At 42.6% G+C, this 20,770-nt stretch overlaps 1 protein-coding gene across 2 annotated transcripts in view; it reads left to right on the top strand.

Moving 5' to 3' along the window:
* RCAN2 (regulator of calcineurin 2) overlaps positions 1-19,507 on the top strand; it is an 85,015-nt gene extending 65,508 nt beyond the window's left edge. For both annotated transcript variants that reach the window (XM_077176507.1, XM_054630351.2), the window contains 3 exons: positions 3,235-3,408; positions 6,006-6,177; positions 13,100-19,507. In XM_077176507.1, the coding sequence (XP_077032622.1) occupies positions 3,235-3,408; positions 6,006-6,177; positions 13,100-13,260 (507 nt within the window). In that variant the 3' untranslated portion in view covers positions 13,261-19,507. The remainder of the gene's footprint in view (positions 1-3,234; positions 3,409-6,005; positions 6,178-13,099) is intronic.
* Positions 19,508-20,770: the final 1,263 nt, after the last annotated feature.

Below are 20,770 nucleotides of genomic sequence, written 5' to 3'. Positions count from 1 at the left end.
GGTCATTATTATTATCAGCTGAAAACATAAAAAAATCCAGATGTATGAATCTTTTTAATGGGAGTTGCAGTTTCAGTCAGTGCAATGGAAGTGCCCCCACTGTGGATAGACTGCCCTTTAATAATATCAAATACAGAGCTTGATTTCCCTCCTCCCCACAGCGTTTTCAGGAGCGTTAATCAAGGCTGGGTCTCTAAAGCTGTGCCAGTAGAAAATTGAAAAGCAAGCAGAATAAAGTCCACAGTGCTTTAAAGTTATCCCAGTGTGGCAACAGCATCCAGGACTTAATCAGCTTTTTTGCAGTTCTCCATCTATCCCTTTCAGTGCCTAATCAGAGTGAGTCTCAGTGTAGCCCAGGAATGTGCCCAGCACATTCCTTGTGCTCACTGTTCTTGGACCCACGTTTGAAATTGTGTCTTCCCTAATGTTGTGTTAGGTCCCTCACCAAGATCTGGGCTCTGGCTTGTGTTACAGAGGGGGCAGGCACACAGCCCTGATTGCTGCATCCAGACAGGGAGCATCTTTTTGTTAATAAACAGGTAGGAGGAATAGATACTTCCCAGTGTCCACACAAGTCCGTGCATGGTTCGTTCCACTCTTGGTGAAACTTTTTTTTTATATGATGAATGTTGTTGTTGACTTGTAGAGAAACTAAGAGCTACTACTGGGAAATGTTCACCTTGCTTCTAATTTTTGGCTTATGAGACTTCTGTTATAATGTCTTGATCTTTCTATACATATCTACATACATACACACACACACACATATATATATATATATATATAAATACCTTTCTATCTCTCACAGAATCATAGAATAGTTTAGGTTGAAGACCTTTTGGATTAACTGTTAACCCAGCACTGCCAAGTCCCTCACTCATATGTATTTAAATTTATTTCATTTTAAAAATGTACTGAAGAGGTCTGAAGTAGGTAATAAAGACAACATGAAGACATAAGCTTTAATTAGCTATGTTTCTGAGTGATGTGTGAGTCCTACTTTACACAGACACTGGGCCCCTGTCCCTTTCTCTCCCTTCCCCCAGCCCTTTTTCCCTGGTCATTGTGAAGGTTGTAACATCAAAATTCCAATCAGGATAGGACTGAGATGACTGCTGCTTTTGGCTGACCTTTATACAAATGCCACTGGATGTAGGCTTCTTCTCAGGAAAATGGAATTTTCAAAAATATAAGCAAAGCAGATAAAAAGCATAACTGAGGTGTAACAATTTGGACATTGGGTGGTAAGACTAGACCTGCTTGTACAAACCTATGCACTTCAACTGTTTTGGGGATTGCTGCATGCCTTTAGTCAGCCGCTGCCAAAACACAGAGCTCTCACCTCCCTTTTTTCTTTTTTCTTTTTTCATTCCTCCAAAGTATCTCCTGCAGTGAGAGGAAGAGGTGAGTGAGGTCAGGCAGAATGAAATGAAAATCATGAAAGCTTAATAGACCATAGGGAGGTTCCTTTGAAAGGGTGCCAGCAATGGAATATCAGTTATGGGGAGGAAGACCACAGAGCTGGCAGTGAATGAAAGGAGATCGGGCGCATGCGCCGTGGTGTCACAGCCCTGGCTGTGGAGCTGGGCTGCTTCCCTGTTAACTCCTTAATAAATGTCCCACTCTGACAGGAGTTACTCCCACAGTGCTGTTAGTGCTCCCTGATGCAGCTGCACTGTGCTTCTGGATGAATTTTTCTGAGAAGTTTTGAATTCTTTGTTTTGCAGGTAAGCTCAATAGATGAGAACTGAAGTATTGATGAGATTACATAAATTGCATTTTCTTTGTCTTCTGTAGTCTGTACCAGTTATCTACTGTAAGGGAAAAGAAATGGTTTTTCTGGATGAGAAGCAAAAAAGTGTTTTAAAACATGTAAGAATGTGCAGACTTGCAGAGATAGCAAGAAAACAGAATCCTGAAATGGTTTGAATGGGAAAGAACCTTAAAGATAATCTCATTCCAATTCCCCTCCATGGGGAGGGACACCTTCCACTAGACCAGTTTGCTCAAAGCCCCATCCAACCTTGCCTTGAACAATTCCAGGGATGTGGCATCTACATCAGGTTATTGTCAATATACATTAGGTTATTATAATTATATAAACCCTGACATAACAGCCCTCAGTGTATATGAAATGGTGTGGCAAATCATCTTACCAGTGGTTTGGGGTTTTTTTTTCAGAATAAAGCACTCCTAAAAGCAGGGGCTTTGTCTGGCTGATTCTCTATCTTACAAAACTTCAAGTCTTGATTGCAGTAGCTGAAATGCTCAGATTTGATGTGTGACTCACTGGATAGCAGTCTAAAATCTAAGTAAATATGAAGGCTGGACTAAATAATAACTCTCCCCTTTCAGCTTTGGCATTTTATGAATCTGTGCTTGTGTGAGTGAAAAGACCTGTGCAAGTGTCAGAATTGATTTAAGGACTTTGGGTTTATTTGGTGGTGTGGAACTTAGTCCTCTGTGTGCTCACAGCTTGCAGAGAAATCATGGAGTCTGAGCCTCCAGGGCTGCCAAAGTGCCTTGAGTTTCTGTTCATTTCCAAGTCCATGGGTGTGGTAAACTTCAGACCTTGGTTTTACAATGCTAAAATATCCCTATTTTTGTCATGAGCTTTTGAGCACATTTCTACAGCTAAACATTTTGAAGCCTGAAGTTTCTGTTTTGGACAGATCACTGTTTTCGGTTGTCCAATTTGTTTCTAGATGCTGTAGGACCTCTCAGAAAACAAGTGTGTATTCTCTTAAGTTTTTAAATGACAAAACATCCAGAAAAACCTATCATGCAATACAAAATGACCCTGTAGTGCTGATGTGGATGTAAGCCTCAGCTGCAGCCTTTGTCTGCTGACTTCACTGTAATTCAGCACAATGGTTGCTTCTGTGCAGATGAGCCCACTGTTGTCTGGTGTTTTCAGTCATGTGCCCTTTCAGCTTCATTTCATGTCACTGTCATAGGTTTGCTCAACTTTTAAGAGAAGTTCAATAGCTGCTGGGTTCTCAATTTGAAGACCTCTTCCTCTAAACCCTTTGCAGAGTTCAGCACTACCAGAACCACTGCTTTCCTTAATTTCTTTTCACAGAGCCTTTATTTGTCTATGGACACCTGTCCCCAGAGGCCACAGGTTGAAACCTCCTGCTTAAACAACTGTCAAATTTCAGATTGTTGTTTGACTCAGACTGATGTGACAGAGCACAAAGTGAATCTTCAGCATTATTTCTTTTTGCTTTGCAGGAGAAATTTGAAGGTTTGTTCCGTGCCTATGATGACTGCGTGACATTCCAGCTGTTCAAAAGCTTCAGGCGTGTGCGGATAAATTTCAGCAGTCCCAAATCAGCTGCTCGTGCCAGAATAGAGCTGCATGAAACACAGTTCAGAGGGAAGAAGTTAAAGTTGTATTTTGCACAGGTAATGAAATCTGGAATCTTTTGTGTTACTGCACAATATTTCTTTAAAAGCTATGCACTAACACTGAATAAAAGTAATAAAGGTTTCTCCCTTGCCCAATCTCTCTGATAGAAGATTACTTCAACCTTGTGTTGACTGAGCTGTTTCTGCCCTGAGGGTCTGCAGTAAATTTAAAGGACCACTTAGGACTAAAGTTGCTCATTCAACACACAGAATTATGTATCTCAGAGGTGATTTACGACACTGGGTGTTGTCTGTGGGTAACTCTCTTAACTAACCACGAGAAAGTGCTAATGTAAAGAATCCAAGTGAATAAAAAAGGTGGGGCTGGATTACATGTTTGGCTGTCACCCTGAGCCACAGTCAGGCTTCCTCCTGCCTTTTTGGCTTTTCCTTACTGAATACATGAATTACAAATACTGAATTCTCTAAAAGGAATTTATTTAGTCCAAGTCAAAGGAAGAAGGTAGGGGAAGAAAAACAATCCCAGCCTGGGGCTGTAGGTGATTATATCCATCTATTGGAACTGTCAGGTGGATGTTTAGTTCTCCTTGGCCAAGGGAGAAAGAGCATAGATCTCCCACAGCACGCTGGGCCCCAGCCAGGATAGAGAAAGTTGAAGGAGGTTGAGAACCCAACCACCACCTCTTCTGAATGCAGTTTAATAAATTGATGTTGTCACTGTGGCTTGTGAGATAACCAGTAGTGTTTATAAGCAAGGTAGGCGTGCTTTCAGCTGCCAGCTTGGCCCTTCAGAGGTCTGAGGATAAGGGCTGGCTCACTTCAAGGTATCAAGCAAACACACAGTGTTAAATTATGAGCTTCTTCATCCTGGTCAGAATAGGAGCTGTTTTGAGCCTACGCAGGAGCAGAACCACAGGAAGATGGGAAGCTACAGCTGTGAAAAAAAAAAATGTGCTTAACGAGTTAGATGAGCTCAGAAGATCTTACAGCTGGATTTAGGTATGAAGAATCTGCCTCAATCCTATTTTCTATGCCCTGATCTCCTAAATCTAGCTCTGAATTTTCTGAAAGGTTTTAAAACCTGCAGTTAGGCAGAACTGAGAATGGTTTCATTCTAACTGTACATTCAGGAGGCTAATTGAAAACTTGGGATAACAACAAAAAGAAAAATGTGCACAACAGTGATTAGTCTCCCTATCTAAGCTGATTTCCTGCAGAGCCATTTTGATACTTGCACTATGCTCTCCAGTACACTGAGTCTTACAAGAGCTTATTAGCCATGTTCAGGGAGTGAAGATGTGGAAGCAGCAGTGTCTGGAGCAGTGTCTGGCCTCAGCCAGGCTGAATAACCACTTCCAGACCTACAAGTTCTGGGGAACATGGAGATTCAGACTGGTTCTTTGCAAACCCTATGTTTTCTGTAATGGAAATAGAGTTTATTGTGCTCGAGGTGGTTGTAACCTTGCTTAGGTATGGCTGCACTACCATTAATTTATATCAAGGCTTCTTTAACATACTAGAAAAGAGCAGGAATTAAAGCAGATAATTCAAGATGGGTATAAAATAAGGGCACTCATTTGCAAATGACTAAGGAAGATTGTAGATTCCTTTTTCACTTCAACTAAAGAAATAAAATCTGTAGAAACCTTTCTGAAGTTACTTACAAGGCCTTGGTGCAGGAATTACTTGTGTGATCTCACTTTTTATTTAGGCCTTTAGACTAGATCACAACAGTACCTTTACAGCCTCAAAAATCTCTGAGCTAGCAGCTGGAGCTACCAAAGCTCTGCATTTATCCTGAAGGAATGTACACAAGAGGCACAGACATTGTAGCTTTGCTGATGTCACAGCCCCACACTGTGCATTTACTGCAGAGGCACCATCTGTAAGGCTGAGGTGAAATTCAGCCCCAGGCCTTCTCTTCTGAGACTGATGCTGAAATCCTGCCTGGGTGGCATTTGGGATGAGAAGGGTATGATTTGAGCAGTCATTCCATTTAGCCATCCTGTGGGGATGAGAAGCTGGACAATGTGCCCTGGCACCCCAAATATCCTAGGCTGCATCACCCACAGTGTGACCAGCAGGCTGAGGGATGTGCCTCTGATCTGGTGAGATCCCACCTGGAGTCCTGTGTCCAGCACTGGGGTCCCAGATGCAGGAAAGGCATGGACCTGTTGGAGTGAGGCCAGAGGAAGCCACAAAGATGCTCAGAGGGCTGGAGCCCCTCTGCTGTGGAGACAGGCTGAGAACTGGGGGTGTTCAGCCTGGAAAAGAGAAGGCTCCAGGGAACCTCACTGTGGCTTTTCAGTACTCAAAGGGGGCTTACAAGAAAGGTGGGAATGGACCTTTTAGCAGGCCCTGTTGCAATAGGACAAGGGGGAAATAGTTTAAACTAAAAGAAGGTTGTTTTAGGCTGGGTATAAGGAACAAATCTTTTACAGTAGGAGTGTGAAACACTGGCACAGGTTGCCCTGAGGGGTTGCAGATGACCCATCCATGGAAATATTCAAGGCTGGATGGGGCTCTGAGCAAGGCAGCAGGGTTGGAGGAGATGACCTTTAAAGGTCCTTTCCAACCCAAACCGTTGTGTGATTCTTTCCTGTACTAAACAGTGTCTTTGTTATGCTTTAAAGATTCAGACCTCTGAGACAGATGGAGACAAGCTTCATTTGGCACCACCACAGCCTGCAAAACAGTTTCTCATCTCGCCTCCAGCCTCCCCACCTGTAGGGTGGCAACCAATAGATGATGCAACACCTGTCATCAACTACGACCTCCTTTATGCAGTTTCTAAGCTTGGACCAGGTAAGCTTGTGGTCCTTGGGTGAAAACGTGGCAAGAAAAGCAGACAAGAAATACCAGTGTAGATAATAACTGTAGAGGGAGTTGGCATAGAGCTGGAAGTTGCATTAAAATTTGGATTTCAGTTGATGGATGTCACCTGGTTCTTTCCTTCAGAATGAGTTTTGCCATGTGTAGGCACAGAATTGTGTGTTATCTGCAGCTTGTGAGAGCTGATCAAAGCTTTGCTTACACCATTTATTCTGCTGAGGTTTGTGCCTAGGTGACACAGCTGATAGTTTAGGTGGGGACTGGACAAATGTTTGGCTGTGGATGTGAGGAGTTTTTGCTGTACATGACATCTGCTCAGTTCTGCATTCCAAGGTGCAGATTTCTCACTTGAAAAAGTGCACATTCACTGGAGTGGAGAATCTCTCACATTGTTCATTGAGAGAGAACTACTGTTCCCCAGTCCCAGTGGGATTGCTCTGTTAGGAATGCTCATTTCCTGCTGAAAACTATGCAGGAGGAATAGGATAAGTTGTAGCCTCCCTTAGCACAAGATAAATGTCAATGGAGAATGCATCCAGGCTTTCTTCTGTCTTCCCATCTTCAGCTAATGCCAGGAGTTGAAGCTAGCCGTGATTTTTAAGCAATGCTTTCCCTTGGAAAATGCACATCTGATAAAACCAAAACTTTACATAGGAGAGGGTAACTTTTGATTTAATTAAGTCATCTTTACAAATAGTTTCCTTTCAAAGCTGTTAAAGCATCCTGTTTTAGAATTTTCAAAATGAGAAAGGTTCCAGTTTCAGGTCGAAGCAGTATCATTTACAAATTAATCTAATTTACATTCATAAGCCACAAGGAAAAAATAACCTATTAAATTATCTTCATACCGAAATAAAACATTTCAGATCCAATCTAATAACAATTGTGGGGGTGAGCTCATGAAAATTTAGCAGTTTATTTTTGAAATTCTTGTGGGATGAGAGAATTGTTTTCTCCCCAGCTGTACTGGGAATGCTGCTTGCTCGCTCGGAGAGCAGCTTCCAATTGCAGACATCTAATCATTGGGGCTTTTGTGCAACTGCACCAAAGGAACTCAGAGCTGGAGTGCAGAGGGTGCAGAGGGATGTTTCACAATTCACAAGGTTTGCAGGATTATCTCCTGTCTTTTTCAGATGGGATCTCTCACAAGAGGAAAATATACATCAGGAGATTCCTATGGTTTGTTCCCCTTCAGCAGGAAAAAGGCAGTAGTAAAAAGGCAGTCGGGGGAAGACTTCATACAGTATTGCATATTATTATTTCCAGGAGTGATACTTTGCTTCTAAAATGCTGAATAAAAGAAAAACCAAAAACCTCCTTTTTTTTTTTCCCCCTTTGATGCAGCAGTGTTATAAATGGAAACATGTAAACGAATTCCCGAGCTAGCTGGGTAATAAATCAATTCCTGTTCTGGAGCAGTGGAATGTGAAATATCACTCATTGTCCCACACTCTGGGACAGCTTTGCGTGAAGGTCAAATTCACCCGGATTTAAGGAGCCTGCAGGGAGCACTATGAAAAGCCATTGTGTGCTCTCTTCTTTCTATTTTTAGCACTTGTTAGAGGGATCAATTTTAGTTAACTGCAGCGGCGGGTTTAAAATAGTGTTGCTGTTCTCAGTTGTGCATTTACTATGTTTAGAATTTCATTGAAAAACAAATCCCACTAACACTTGTTTCTCAGTATTGCAGCAGTAAAACACTGCTGGACATCAAACAGCATTGGTAGCCTCAGAGAAGAGATTTTTTTTTGTTCAAAAACACAATTTAAAAATGTAACTACGGCTTATCAGCTGTCGAAAAATACTCACTTGGCACAGTTGTTTACAGAGCTGAGAATGTTAGAATCTGACTTCCATGTCTTTAACTTGTGAGGAATCTTTGCTGTATTAAATGCAATGATGTGGTATAATAAACATCTGAGCACTAGGAAAACTCATTAGTGCTTCTAAATAGTGAACAGTGTCTTTGTATGCCCTCAGCATAAGATGAGTTTTATTGTCCTACTTCACTGGAAATGCAGGATGTACCACCTGGACACAGACCCATGCTCCTTTCCCATTCCCTGAATCCAGTATGGTGCCATAATCATCATAGCCATAAAATTAGACACCAAAACTGCCCCTGGTTGAAAAATGTTGGGAAATTTCCTCCAGGGTGTAAGGATATGCTGGAAGTGAGTTAACAGATTTGCTGTGTGCCAGCAGTTTTGGACAGGTGTTTTAGCTGGAGCAGTGACAGGCTGGCATCTTGGAGATCTAATGGAACAGATTTCTTTCTGTGCTCAAAAGGAAGCTGGTTTTGGTCCCCTCACATGGAATTGAGATCGGTGAGGGTGCATTTACTCCTTAGGGAAGATCGTGGCATATTTAATTAAGTTCCTGGATGATTGATGTATATTTTCACTTTCTACAGATGCAGAAATTAGGCTTTAAATGAGGCATGAACAGAGTGCTGTAGATCAGTCAGAGCCAGGAACCGTGACTGTGCCTGGTGCTGACCACCAGCCTACAATCTTTTCAATATATTGCAAATAAAGGAGTGCAATTGTTAACCAGTTTGATGGAAAACACTCCTACTGTCAAGACAACTTTGAGTAGTTTGATATGCTGATGAAGATGTGCAGACATCAGGGCCTGGACTACAGAACAGCCTGGCAGGTTGCAAGCATTCCTGTAGGAAAAAGCTAGCTCCAAGTTAAGCCAGGTGAGGATACAACCTGCACCTGACAGGCAGACAATCAAACAAGCACCCCACGTTGCAAGCATATTTTATGTAAGAAACCTTTGCAAAGTGGAGGGAGAGGGAGTCTCCAGGTCCAGCCTGTGTCTACAGCAGAGCTGCTCCTCTCAAAGGACAGGCAGCTGTTTGCCATTTATTAGTGCAGTGATTTGCAAACTGTCCTCTTGGCACTAGAATATGCTCTTTCTTTTCTGGAAAGCAGTCCCTCCCTCTCCCTGTCCACTCCCCAACCTGACTATATCTGCTCTTCTTCCCCCACTGCCTCATTCTTCACAACAGATTGCCCTGTATCCCCTCATTTCTAACTCTGCACTCCAGAGTGCCTTTCCCCAGGATCCCAGGTGCCACCCTCACTTCCCCTTGCCAGCCTCAGCTCCTGCTCTGCCCTGGGTTTGGCTCACCCTTTCCTAGGGAAGGGGAAAACAGGTGAGAGCAGGACCCTGCCCAGGAAATGCCATACATAGGGATTTCAAACCATCTCACAAGGCAGATTTTCTGTGCCCAAGTGTTTTCAAACTCTCATGTTTGTCATCACTGAGTCAAAGGAAATACTAAATACTTCATATGACTCCCAGGGAGGATTAAAAGGGGATGGAGGGGCAAACAAATGGTGGTAGATAAAACTTTTCATCTCTGTCCTTCCTCTCCCTGCTGTTCTGTGGGTGCTTTTGCCCTTCCCTTCTCTTACCAGGGGCAGGGTACAGGAGAGCTGCTGCATGGAGAAAACTTTACCTCTGGTTGGAAGAGGAGGGTGCCCAGCTCCTGCAACATCAGTAATGGGCTTCCAGGGAGCAGCTCCTCCATTTTGCTATGGCAGATTCGTGCTGTAGAGGGGTTTTATGGAGGTGTTTTGTGTCATGGGCTGTAGCTCTTCTGTCACAAACATGCACCCATACAAAGGACCTCCTGTTATTTGCATCCTGTTATTTGTAAAGCACTTGGATGAAGGGACTGTAAGTGGAAGGTATTTTCATGATGCTAATGCCACATTTACATGAAATGGGCAGCTGTGAACTCATTAACCTTTGCTCATAAGTCTGAATTGGGGATGAAGTAGCTACACATTATCATTAGCATTTTTACATTATTCTTTATGTATACGAGCTTGATCTTTACTGGACAAAAAGGCCCTGTTAGACAGGAACTGCACCATCAAGGAAAGGTCACAGTATTGACTCACAAAGGGCTAGAAAAGCCTATACCATTATTTTTAATTCTGAAATATCCTAAGTTGCTTCTGTGCTCATCTTTCTCGCGTCACCCAAGGCTATGGGTTTACTCCTGGCTCTTGTGGTCACAAAAAGTTGGGCCCAGTGACAGAAAAGCAGATGTGCTCATTGATAATGGAGAAGACTTCAAATTCTTACTGGTTTTCTTATGCAAAGCAAATAGAGAGGAACATCACTGCTGTTTTCAGGGGCTTATCAGAAAGTTTTATTGACAAATCGATATAGTGGACGTGCCACAGCTGAATTCTTCCTGAAGGGCAGAGTATATTTGATAAATTTTATGATAATTTTCTGAGTAAATTTATGTGAGTTGCCACTGTTAGCTTATGTAAAGGTTTAAATTTATTATTACAGGATAGAGATAGGCCAAGGACAGCTGGAGGAGAAAACCCCCGTCCCCAAGAATCCTTTGGCTTAGCTAGCCTGTAGGAATTCTCCAGACAAGCAGGAGAAGCAGGAGCATGGATCAGTGTAGGGCCTGGGAACACAGAGAAGGCCATGTCAGAGACAGCTGAATGAGGTCACTGGACAAATGCTTGGGTGGGATTACAGAAATTGGTGAATCTTACCTATATTAATTCAACTTGCTACTCATAGCTTGGGACAACCTAGGTCTTGTCACTCCAGTGACCTCAACCATTGCTTCAGTAGCTGAACTGCTGCAGGCTTAGCTCATTATTTTTTTTCTTATGCTGGAAATTGTGTTTAAGAGAAAAGAAAAAAAACATAGAAACAGGGAAGCAGCAGAAGGGAAGGGCTAATCTGGCTGTATCTATTGGATTATTTTGTTCTTATCACCTTAGTGTTTTTCTGCAAACAGTGGAACTTTGGAACAAGATATGGCTGTACAAAAGTCCCAGAGTTATTGTTGTCCTGTTCCTAACTCAGGCATTAAAAGGTTTTGTGCTGTTTGTGTAAAGAACAGAGTCTGCAGCTCATTTATGCTCAGAAATAACTCTATGCCTTAAAAACCTAATTTATGAGTGCATCACATTTTGGTTTGCAAAGTGACATTAATTGCTGCTGCAGTTACTTGTGCCAGAGGCATCTGAATATTTTTCCTTGCATCTGTACTTTTTTCACTGTTCTTTTTCAGCAGAAAGAGTCCTTCTGGGAGGGATTTGAGCAGTAAAAGAATGTGGCATTTGAAGTGGCATTATTACCTTTTAAGAGGGCAGTGAGTGTGATTTCCTGGGCGGTGCTGCTGTAGGAGGACAGCACTGCGGAGGGAGCTGCCCGCGGTGACAGTGACCAATGCAGCCCTCGGTGCTGCCTGCCGGCATTGACGTCAGCCCAGAGCTGAGAAATTAGCTGAGGCCCGCAGGGAAAATGGGCAAAGAAAAACCATATAATTCCTCAATGCAGCACAACCAAGCTATTTCTCTTTTTATATTTTAGCCTATCAGCAAGACCTGTAATGCTTTGCTCGATTTGGATTCAGAGGAAAGGTTGCCAAAAATAGAGCAGTTAAATGTCAACATTAATGGTATCACAGCAGTAAAATATTTCTCACAGCAAGATGCCTGGCTTATATCTATTATTCACTAGTTGCCTTCTTGTTTTTAGGCAAAAATACAGTGTGTCCTCTAGTCTCAAACCACCCAGGCTTATTTGGACCAGGAATTTGTCAGCACAAACAGCATGTGAGCACAGTCCCAGAACTGCATGTGCTAATGCAGGGCCAAACCTAAAACCCCTTCTTCACATGAATTACTCAGCCACAAAGTGGCAAATAAATAAAACTCCAGATTAGTACCACAAGCAAGCCACAAGTTCTTTGAGGCAGGGACTGCTGTTTGCTTCCATGGTACAACATGTGGCACTGCTGGGTTCTGCCAGTGGTGCAGCATTTAGGAGCCACTGTACCACAAACAGAGGCCAGCTGGGTTTGCTGGGGCCTCACCTTCCTCATCTCAGGAGATTTTGCTGGCAAAGTTGTTTTTTTTTTTAAGTCTTAAATTCATTTCTTGCAATTTAATTACCAATACCTACTTGTATCCCATGTAAAATCCAGAATACATGTAGTGCCAGCAGGCTGAATTCAGGACTCAAAGCCCTATGTCTGATCCTTTGTTTGCCTATGGACTTTTGTAGGTAACCACCCAAGCCCATTGGGCCAGTCTCTTAATAGCTGGACTCCATGATCCTTGTGGGTTCCTTCCAATTCAGAATATTTTCTGTGAAAAAAAAAAAATGCCATGTTCATCTTCCTCAGAGGAGTACTGTGTTGAGACTTAAATAAGGAACGTAGATAGTTAGAAAATATATGTACTGTTTAGGCATTCAGCTTGCTCTAGTGAGCATTTATAGACTGCTCTGTAATCTCATCTGTAGAGACAAAATTTGTTACAGCCCCAGCTAAAGAGCTTTGAAACTCAAAATCTGTCTGCAGCAGAGATATGGGGGAATTTATTTCTGGAGAAATTAGATTAAGTGTTGAAATCTGTCTAAGAGCAACAACTGGGCTTTAAATGGAACTGAAGGAAAGCCACAGCAAAAATAAAGAATCACCCCAACCCAAGAGGTGTGAAATAACTTCAGACCACAGGTTGAATAGGCTGGGTTCCAGCTCATCTTTTTAACCATGAATTTCCGTGTTCTTTCTCCTTCCTCTGCCTACTTTGGGGGTTTGTTTCAGTGCCATTGGCCACCAATATTAGTACCAAAACCCATTACAGACATGAGGATGTGTGTATTTTATGATGCCTTACAGACCTGGGATCAAGCTGCCTCCAGGGGCAGGATTCCCAGGATGTGTTGTGGCAGCTGACAGAGTCCAGCCGTGCTGGTGCTCACCTGTATTTAGGAGCAGCACACACTCAGCTCCCTACCCAGGTGTGGTGTATTCTGCAGTCCAGGAGTGCCACGGGCTGTGTTGCTACTCAGATTGCCATCGTTTGATGTGATTGCTTTTCTCTGCTTCCAGGAGAGAAATACGAGCTGCACGCAGGAACAGAGTCCACTCCCAGTGTGGTAGTGCACGTTTGTGACAGCGACATGGAGGAAGACGAGGACCCAAAGAATTCTCCAAAGCCAAAAATCATTCAAACTCGACGCCCCGGTGTGCCGCCGCCTGTATCTAACTGAGCCTCTCCGGCAGAAGCAGCACTTCTCTCTCCTCCAGCACAGCTCTTGGTTTTTGTTTGCTTTGTTCTGTTGAAAGGCAGCCTTTGCCTTCTGAGCACCGGGACATTAAGGTCATTGAAACCCCTTCACAGTAATCAAGCCTCTGTAACAAAAGGGCTAGGAAAAAGATCTTTGTACCTGTAACCATATCACACACCAACTGATAGATCTAGCTGGAAAGGACAAAACAAGGCTGAGGAAACAAGGGTTGGTTTCAGTCTGAGGATCTTTTCAGAGCCGTAATTTGCATACTGAAACACTACTACCAGAGATCGTTTGGGTGGGAATTAGGCCAATATCAGTCTTGATATTCAAACTCCCAGGATTGCTACTGCCCTTCATCAAGCAGCCTGCTCCTCTGCCCTCCTCACCTCCCAACAGTCTTTTTCCCTTTTCCCATTTTTTTAAGGGGGGTAGGTGAGTTGTTTTTGCTTTACTAACAGCTTGGTGGCCTCTGCACCCCCCTGGAATTTTCTGTAAGGAATACTATCTTTGCAACATTTTCAGAAACAACAGAAAACAACCCTCTTCCAGCAATAGCTGTAGAGAACGGTGGTCTGAAATGGTGGCAGGGATCTGAGATGGAGCTCCCTGGGCTGAGGGGAGAGGCAGCAGCTGCTGGGGGGTCTGGTCAGTTCTTCTCTCTGGAGAGAAGGGAGCCAGAATATCAATAGGGATTGTCAATTCATCTTCTATCAAGGGATGAGTGGTGCTTCTCTTCGGGTCTGAGGAAGAGGAGCTGACTGACTGCTCATTTAAGATGGGATTCCTTACTCTCTGTCATAGCTGAACGTTCCAGTAACATTACAGGCTGAATGCTTTCCTAGTGGTGTGGTGAATAGCCCTGAAATTGTCAGTAATTACTTGCACATCTCTAATATTTAGCCCTTTTCCCTTCCCGTGTCCTGTGCTTCAAAACCCTTTTTGAGCTGTATGCAGTTTGGGTTTGTGGAGGTGAGCAGAGGTTAGTTGATTTTTTTTTTTTTCTTTTTTAGGCCAAAGAAAACAGGACCATAATTACACACTTGAAATTAGACTGCATGCAACTGAATCCCCTTTTTTCACCCCATCCTGCATGTTTCTTTCACTTGCAATATATACTGGGTTACAAAAACTGTTCTGTGTTTGCATCATGGCTGACAGCAGACAGGTCCCGGATTCCCTGTCTGGCAGACCTTCCATGATGATTTATTTTTTTAAGGCATACTTGTCATTTGGAGAACATATTTTCTAGACATTTGAGCTCAGATTTTGCATATATTTAAGCATGCGCTTAATTTATGCACATGAGTAGTTCCACTGAAATTAATACTGCAGAAACTGAGCGTATGTGCAAGGTATGGTGGGATTTTAAAGCTAATTAGCTGCAGCTGTACTCCCCAAAGTGACTATAAAATGGCACAGCGAGCCTCCATGGTTTAAAATCCTTTACAGCTTAAAATAAGTAAATACATCTTGGAAGCTTATTCTAGGATCTGAAAAGTCAGCTTAGGTTCTGTAATCAAGATTTTTGTTATAAAACCTAATGATCTGGTTTCTGAGGGAGGGTTCCATCACACCCTTAATTAGCAGCAATGCTACAAAGCTTCAGCAGAATCAAGTCTCCCTTGCAGGGGTGTTGGCTTGGCAGCACTTCCAGGACAACAGGTGTGTTGCTCTGTCAGTGAGGACAGGAGATGGCACTCCCAGCTTGCAAGGTGAGGACATCTGGGAATGAGGACTTGTCATTCTCACATAGTTCAGCCTCTGACCACCACAGCCCCCCCTGGTATTCCTGATGAGATGCAGTTCTTTGCTTAGCACTCAGCATATTTCCATAATGTGATAATTGTTATTACTGCATTATGGGCATTGTTGTGTGCTGTTACACTGATGGAATACTGCTCATTAAATACAGCAGAGACTGAAGAGAAAATGGGGCTTTAGTATCTTCATGATACAGGTGTGAAGTTTCCTTAAAGTGACTCCTTGGAGGTGCCACATCAATTATTTTCCCAGTGATACATTTAAAATTGATTTGAGGAAACAAATTGTCACTCACAGGCCTAGGAATGTATCCTGTTGAAAACACCATCTTAGGCCACAAAGGATATTCCAGGAGTAACACCACTGGCTTTTTTGAGAACACACCCAGCACTGATGTCCATAGGGTTTAGTTTAGCCCAGTAAGATTTAAACACGTGAATGATCAGATATCATTGCTAATGGATTTTTTTACAGGCAAAGCTGTAGGAGGCCAAATCTTGTCCTTGTATCCATGTCCTCAAACTTTGGAGAGACGTGGTTCTGAACTAAGTACTTTGGCCTCAAATGATGTAAAACTACACTGCAAATTAAAGCACTGGACCTTAAATGTTCTTTCCTCCAAGTGCATTTTCAAACAGTATTAAAACAAGGCCCCATTCAGTGACTACTCCGTGCTTTGGAAAGCTGTGTGGTACTACCCAGGAGGCAGCAGGACATGGCTCATTGCTTGAAGCATTGAAATAGAAACACAATTACAAACCTGAAAATTCAAAGCAGCCTCTATGGTCAAAGCCTATATATCACCTGTATGTGATAAAATAATGATCATCATTAAAAAAAAAAAAAAAGATGTTTCATGTATTATGGAATAATGTCCCTATCATCAAACTATAAGCATTTGTGACTCTTGAGAAAAGCTAGTGTTTTACTAAAGGCTGATTCTTGCCTGACATGGAAAGAATGCTTCTTCCAAAAAATGCTGACTATCTGGAAGGGGAATTGTCTTATTCAGTAAATTACAGGCAGAGCCCTCCTCCTTATTTGAGTGGGAATTTGCTTTTCTGAGGTCAGCCACTCTGATTTGCACTTCTCACAGGGTGTCAGGGGTTCTCTCCTGCTGGAGCCCTGGAAGAATGGAGCCTCAATTTTACACTGTGGCTCCTGAGGCACAGTGGCACAGCCTACATCCTTTTAATTTCCTCCCCAACGCAGGAGCTGGAGGGAGTGGCTGGAGGTGATGCCCTGGGGCCTCTGAAGGGTGGACATGGCTCCTGCTGCTCTTTGGAAATTAAAAGAAGGAAGTCAGGGGAGTACAGCTGCTGCTTCTGTTGCCTGCTGCCTACTTGTCCTTTCTGACCTCTTCAGAAATGAAACTGACATTTTAATGACTTCCTCACTACAGTTTAAAGCATGAAAACATTTCCAGTGCATGGAGAAAGAGTGTTTTAGAATCTGCTCTTTTGGAACAAAACAAGTAATTTTTGTGGCCTTGATTTTTGTAATTAAGACAAGGTGTGCAAACTCCCCCCTTCCTAACATACACAAACACACTCCAGTAAACTTTGTTTTCAGCCAAGAAAATATGGCAAGAGCATCCCTTCCTCAACCATATAGCAAGACCACAGCCATAGCCACTGTAAAGTGTTTTAGGTTATTAAAATTCTCCCCATGCATAAATTTTGTAGCACTAATTTGATCCTAAATTGGGTGAGAAGGGTGGGTTGGTTTTATTTTGGTCTTTCCCCTGCTCTTTCCCATTCAGCAACACTGTAAAAGCTTTCAGCAAAAATACAGATTGTTGTTTGTATTGAGGAATGGACTGAACTCCTGGAAGGATTTGATTCCAGTGGTTTGTCTAAGCACTGTCACAGATGCCATGAGCTTTTCCATTGTATTGTACATAACTTTTGAAATATTACATTTAGTCATATTTTATAGGAGTATTAAAAAGCTACTGGCTAATTAATCACTTTTACACTTGTATAATTCAGAGCTTAGTTTAAAATAATAAATATGGCAAACAGTATTTTTGTGTTCTGCTTGCACTGGTGTTTGGAAAAGCAACATTTAAAGAGTTAAACTATATCAATAAACTGAGTAGTACCCCTGCTAGAACTGAAAATGCTTAAACGTGTGACATAGGCCAAACTCTGTTTCAGTAGAAATTAAGGGGAAAGGAGCCTTCTTGTTGGCAGGCTATGCCATGTTCCATTTTAAGCTGCTGCAGTTTCACAGTCATGTGAACTTGCTCTGGCTTGCTGTGGATTTGGCTTGGTGTGCACAAAAAAAAGCTGCAGTGCAGTCCCTGATGAGCAAAAGCTCAGCATGTCCCAGACCCCTGATGTGGTTCTCACTGTGCTTTTATAATCATGGGTGATGCTGTGGCCATGAGTGCTTGGACAAGGAGCATGGCATCCAGCTGCCAGCCAGGCTGGGGTAAGAGTCTGTTAGCATTCATTATTATAAAAATTGAAACCAATTGTTGTCTCTTGCATCAGTTTGTGCTGGGTCTTGCAAAAGACTGGAAACTGGGAGATGAGTTTGCTGATAACTGTCCTGTGAAATTCTGATATTGAATTGCTCAAATCTGGATTTAAAAAAATGATTCGTTTTTCTGTGTTCCGGGCACAAAATATTCATTTCTCAAAGGATGATTGTTCATCATTCTGAAAACTAGATCTACTTAAGAAGCCTCACTGGAGAAGTAAACTCTGAGCTCTTTAATTCCTTTGAAAAGGACAGGCCTTAACCTCTGTGTTTTAATCAGAAAAACTAGTAATAGTGAACTTCTTCTGGGGTTCTTATCACCTCTTTTAGAGGTGAAAGGCAGGAAGCCTAATTTATTCTTTATTGAACACCAGAAGAGCTTCCCCCACCACTGTGAGTTTCTTCATCCACCCGACTGAAATGCTGTGTTTGTGACATGCTGGCTGTGGCTCCTCCACCGTGCCTGGCACTGGACACAGCACTGGGAAATGAGCTTCAGGGCTTCAGCTGGGGATGGCAGAGAGCTGTGTCCCAGAGGACCCGACTGATCACAGTCACAGCGCTTCCAGATCCTCTGAAAAATATTCACTGAATTTATTTTTGGTCCTTCTTTAGTGGCAAACACCTCAGCACTCAACTTTTTGCAGTTTCAGGCTTTCTCTCACATACTAGTGTGAAAGAAATACTTTTGCATGTCCTTGATTCCCTTTTGCTGAAGAGATCACTTTTAATTCTGGTTTATCAAAAAACAAAACCAGCTATGGATTAAAGTCCTAGCCAGACCCTCATTTATGCTCAGCATCATGCAATGCTCTTGACTAGTGAGTTACACTAGCAAAAACCCCAAACACTGCTTTTCCTGGTTTAACCCATCTTCTGGGGGAGTACAGCAGATTTCAATATTCTAGGCTCCTCTTAAAAAGAGATGTTTTTATAACAGTAGCTGTGCTCTTTTTTTGAATCCATGTAGACTGCAGCATTCAGGGGGAAAAGGACAAGGGAGGAAGTGTTGTAAAAGCTCTTTCCCACAGGTCTATTTGAAGTGTGGAGTGTATTTGCTTTGGCTTGGAGGGGAGAGAAGCCAGCACTGTTAGAGGCAGAACAGCAGCAGCACTCTGGATAGCATGGCAGGAACCCTGAAAGTCCCTACTGCAGAGATGCTCAGAAAGCTTAAAAAAAACAGGCTGAATTCTCTCTCCCCTTCTGTCAGTTTGTTCAGAACTACACAGATTCTGGGGCTGCAGCAAGATCATCTTAATATAGGATTGTGTCCTGATGCAGCAGCTACAAAGCTTAAATAGGGACATTTTTAGGGAGGTTCTTGCTGGAGTAAGGCTGGGAAAGCTGTGAAGTGTGAGCAGCCTTGAAGTTAATGAAAAATAAAGATATTCAGAACCTTAAAACGGACTTCAGGATGCAGTCATGTACCTGAGAGCTGTATTAAGAGCCCATTTGAATCAGGGGCTCACTCACAACATTAAGAGTACCCAGCAAGAAAGATTAAAGCTCTCTATTGTTCTCACCAGAAAATCAGCCTTCTTTTAACAAATTATTGTAACTGATCATATATCTAGTGCGAGAAAGTTGTGTCTACATTAGTGTCACACAGATGTGTTCTCTTCACTGTTGGGTTAATGAAGGTGAATGTTTTGAATCCATTTTAGAGCAGAGTTCTTGTACAGAAACTTCTGACAGAAATGCCATCTGTAAGGACTGGTGGATCCTTAAGTGTCAGTTTGGCAAGTTGTCCTACTGTGGGTAGCTGCAGAAATATTTCGTGTATGTTGTTGTAGATTTAAAAGCATTGCTCATGGTTTCATTCGAGTGTCTGCATTTCTGACACGGATGTGACATATCTGTATATATTATAAATCAATACTATTTTTAACCACATATTTTGTACAAATATTCACATTAGCGCTGTACTTCAATGAAAATCTATTATGGTATTAAACATTTTGGTGGAATTAGCAAACTCCTTGTCCGTGCTTTGCTTTCATTTTGTATCAGTGTTAAGCAGCTGAGCCATTTCTGGCATCCAGGGCAAATATTATAATTTCCAGCTACTCATGTTGTTCCTTAAATCCAGGTGCACCTGTACCCTCTAGTGACTGATCCCAGCCACTGCAGAGGCCGCTCCCAACACTTCTGGATCCCAGTGAGAGCCCGAAATCAAACCTGAACCAACAGTAAATGTCAGCACAGTTTTTTCTAGCTAATGAGTAACAATGTGGGACAGCACATTGCTGTTGAGGGACACCCAGTAAGAGATTTCAATACACACAGGTGCAGTTTTATAACAACTTTTTCCCTTTTTCCCTTTCTCCAAAGTTTCTAGTGGGGTTTTCAGCCAGGAATCAGATGATGGACTTTGTCCTACAGGAGCAGAACAGCGACATCCACACAGGTTCTACCAGGCACAGCAGCAATGTGATTCTCCAGGCTTGGACTAGCTCAGCCTCACACCTGTAACAGGACAGCAGCAATGAAGGAGGGGGAAAAAAGACATGAAGAAAACAATTAGAAGAGCCTTGTTCCCTTGTACAATCCCTGGTGGTATGGTGAAAGGGAAAAAGGTATCACATATATGTATATTGATATACATATAAAAATAGAAAATTAGAAATATAAATATATACATAATTATTTATTTATTCAGTCAACAGGCAGTGCTTGTGTGCAGCCTTGACAACTCTATGATTCTGTGTTCCCATGCACCAGTAAGAAGAGAGTTTTGTACTGCCATGAATTGGGGTGGGGTTTGTGTACATACACAGGACACGGACTTTGGACTCATACATAACACAGATCCTCAGCTAGGAAAGGTGGGAAACCTAGCTTGGATTTTTGTCCAGTTCAGCAGTTTAGATTCTAGTGAGATGGGGAAGGATAAATTTATTTTCATTCCAGGACACAGATGTGGGTCTGAAAAGGGGGGGAAAGCATCTTCTGGGAAACAAATGGAAAATTTAGAGCCTCAGAACACAAGAAGAGGAAAAAAGGCTGATAGAAAAACAGCAATTTTAAAATTATTATTATTTCTAACCGAAGAAGCACTTCCAGATATCCAGAGAATGAATTTTACTCCTTGTTTTACAGTCAGCTGAGCCAGCCCTGCCCAAGCTCTATGACATGCAGCAACGCCCTTACAACCCTTGTGACATCCGTGCCAGGGCTGTACTGGGGAACACCACCCAAGGTCACCTCACCTGTGACCTGGGGTGCTGGGGACAGCAGC

Source organism: Agelaius phoeniceus, chromosome 3, assembly GCF_051311805.1.
Source record: "Agelaius phoeniceus isolate bAgePho1 chromosome 3, bAgePho1.hap1, whole genome shotgun sequence".
In the NCBI taxonomy this organism is placed as follows: Eukaryota; Metazoa; Chordata; class Aves; order Passeriformes; family Icteridae; genus Agelaius; species Agelaius phoeniceus.
This window is presented reverse-complemented; position numbering and strand designations above follow the sequence as displayed.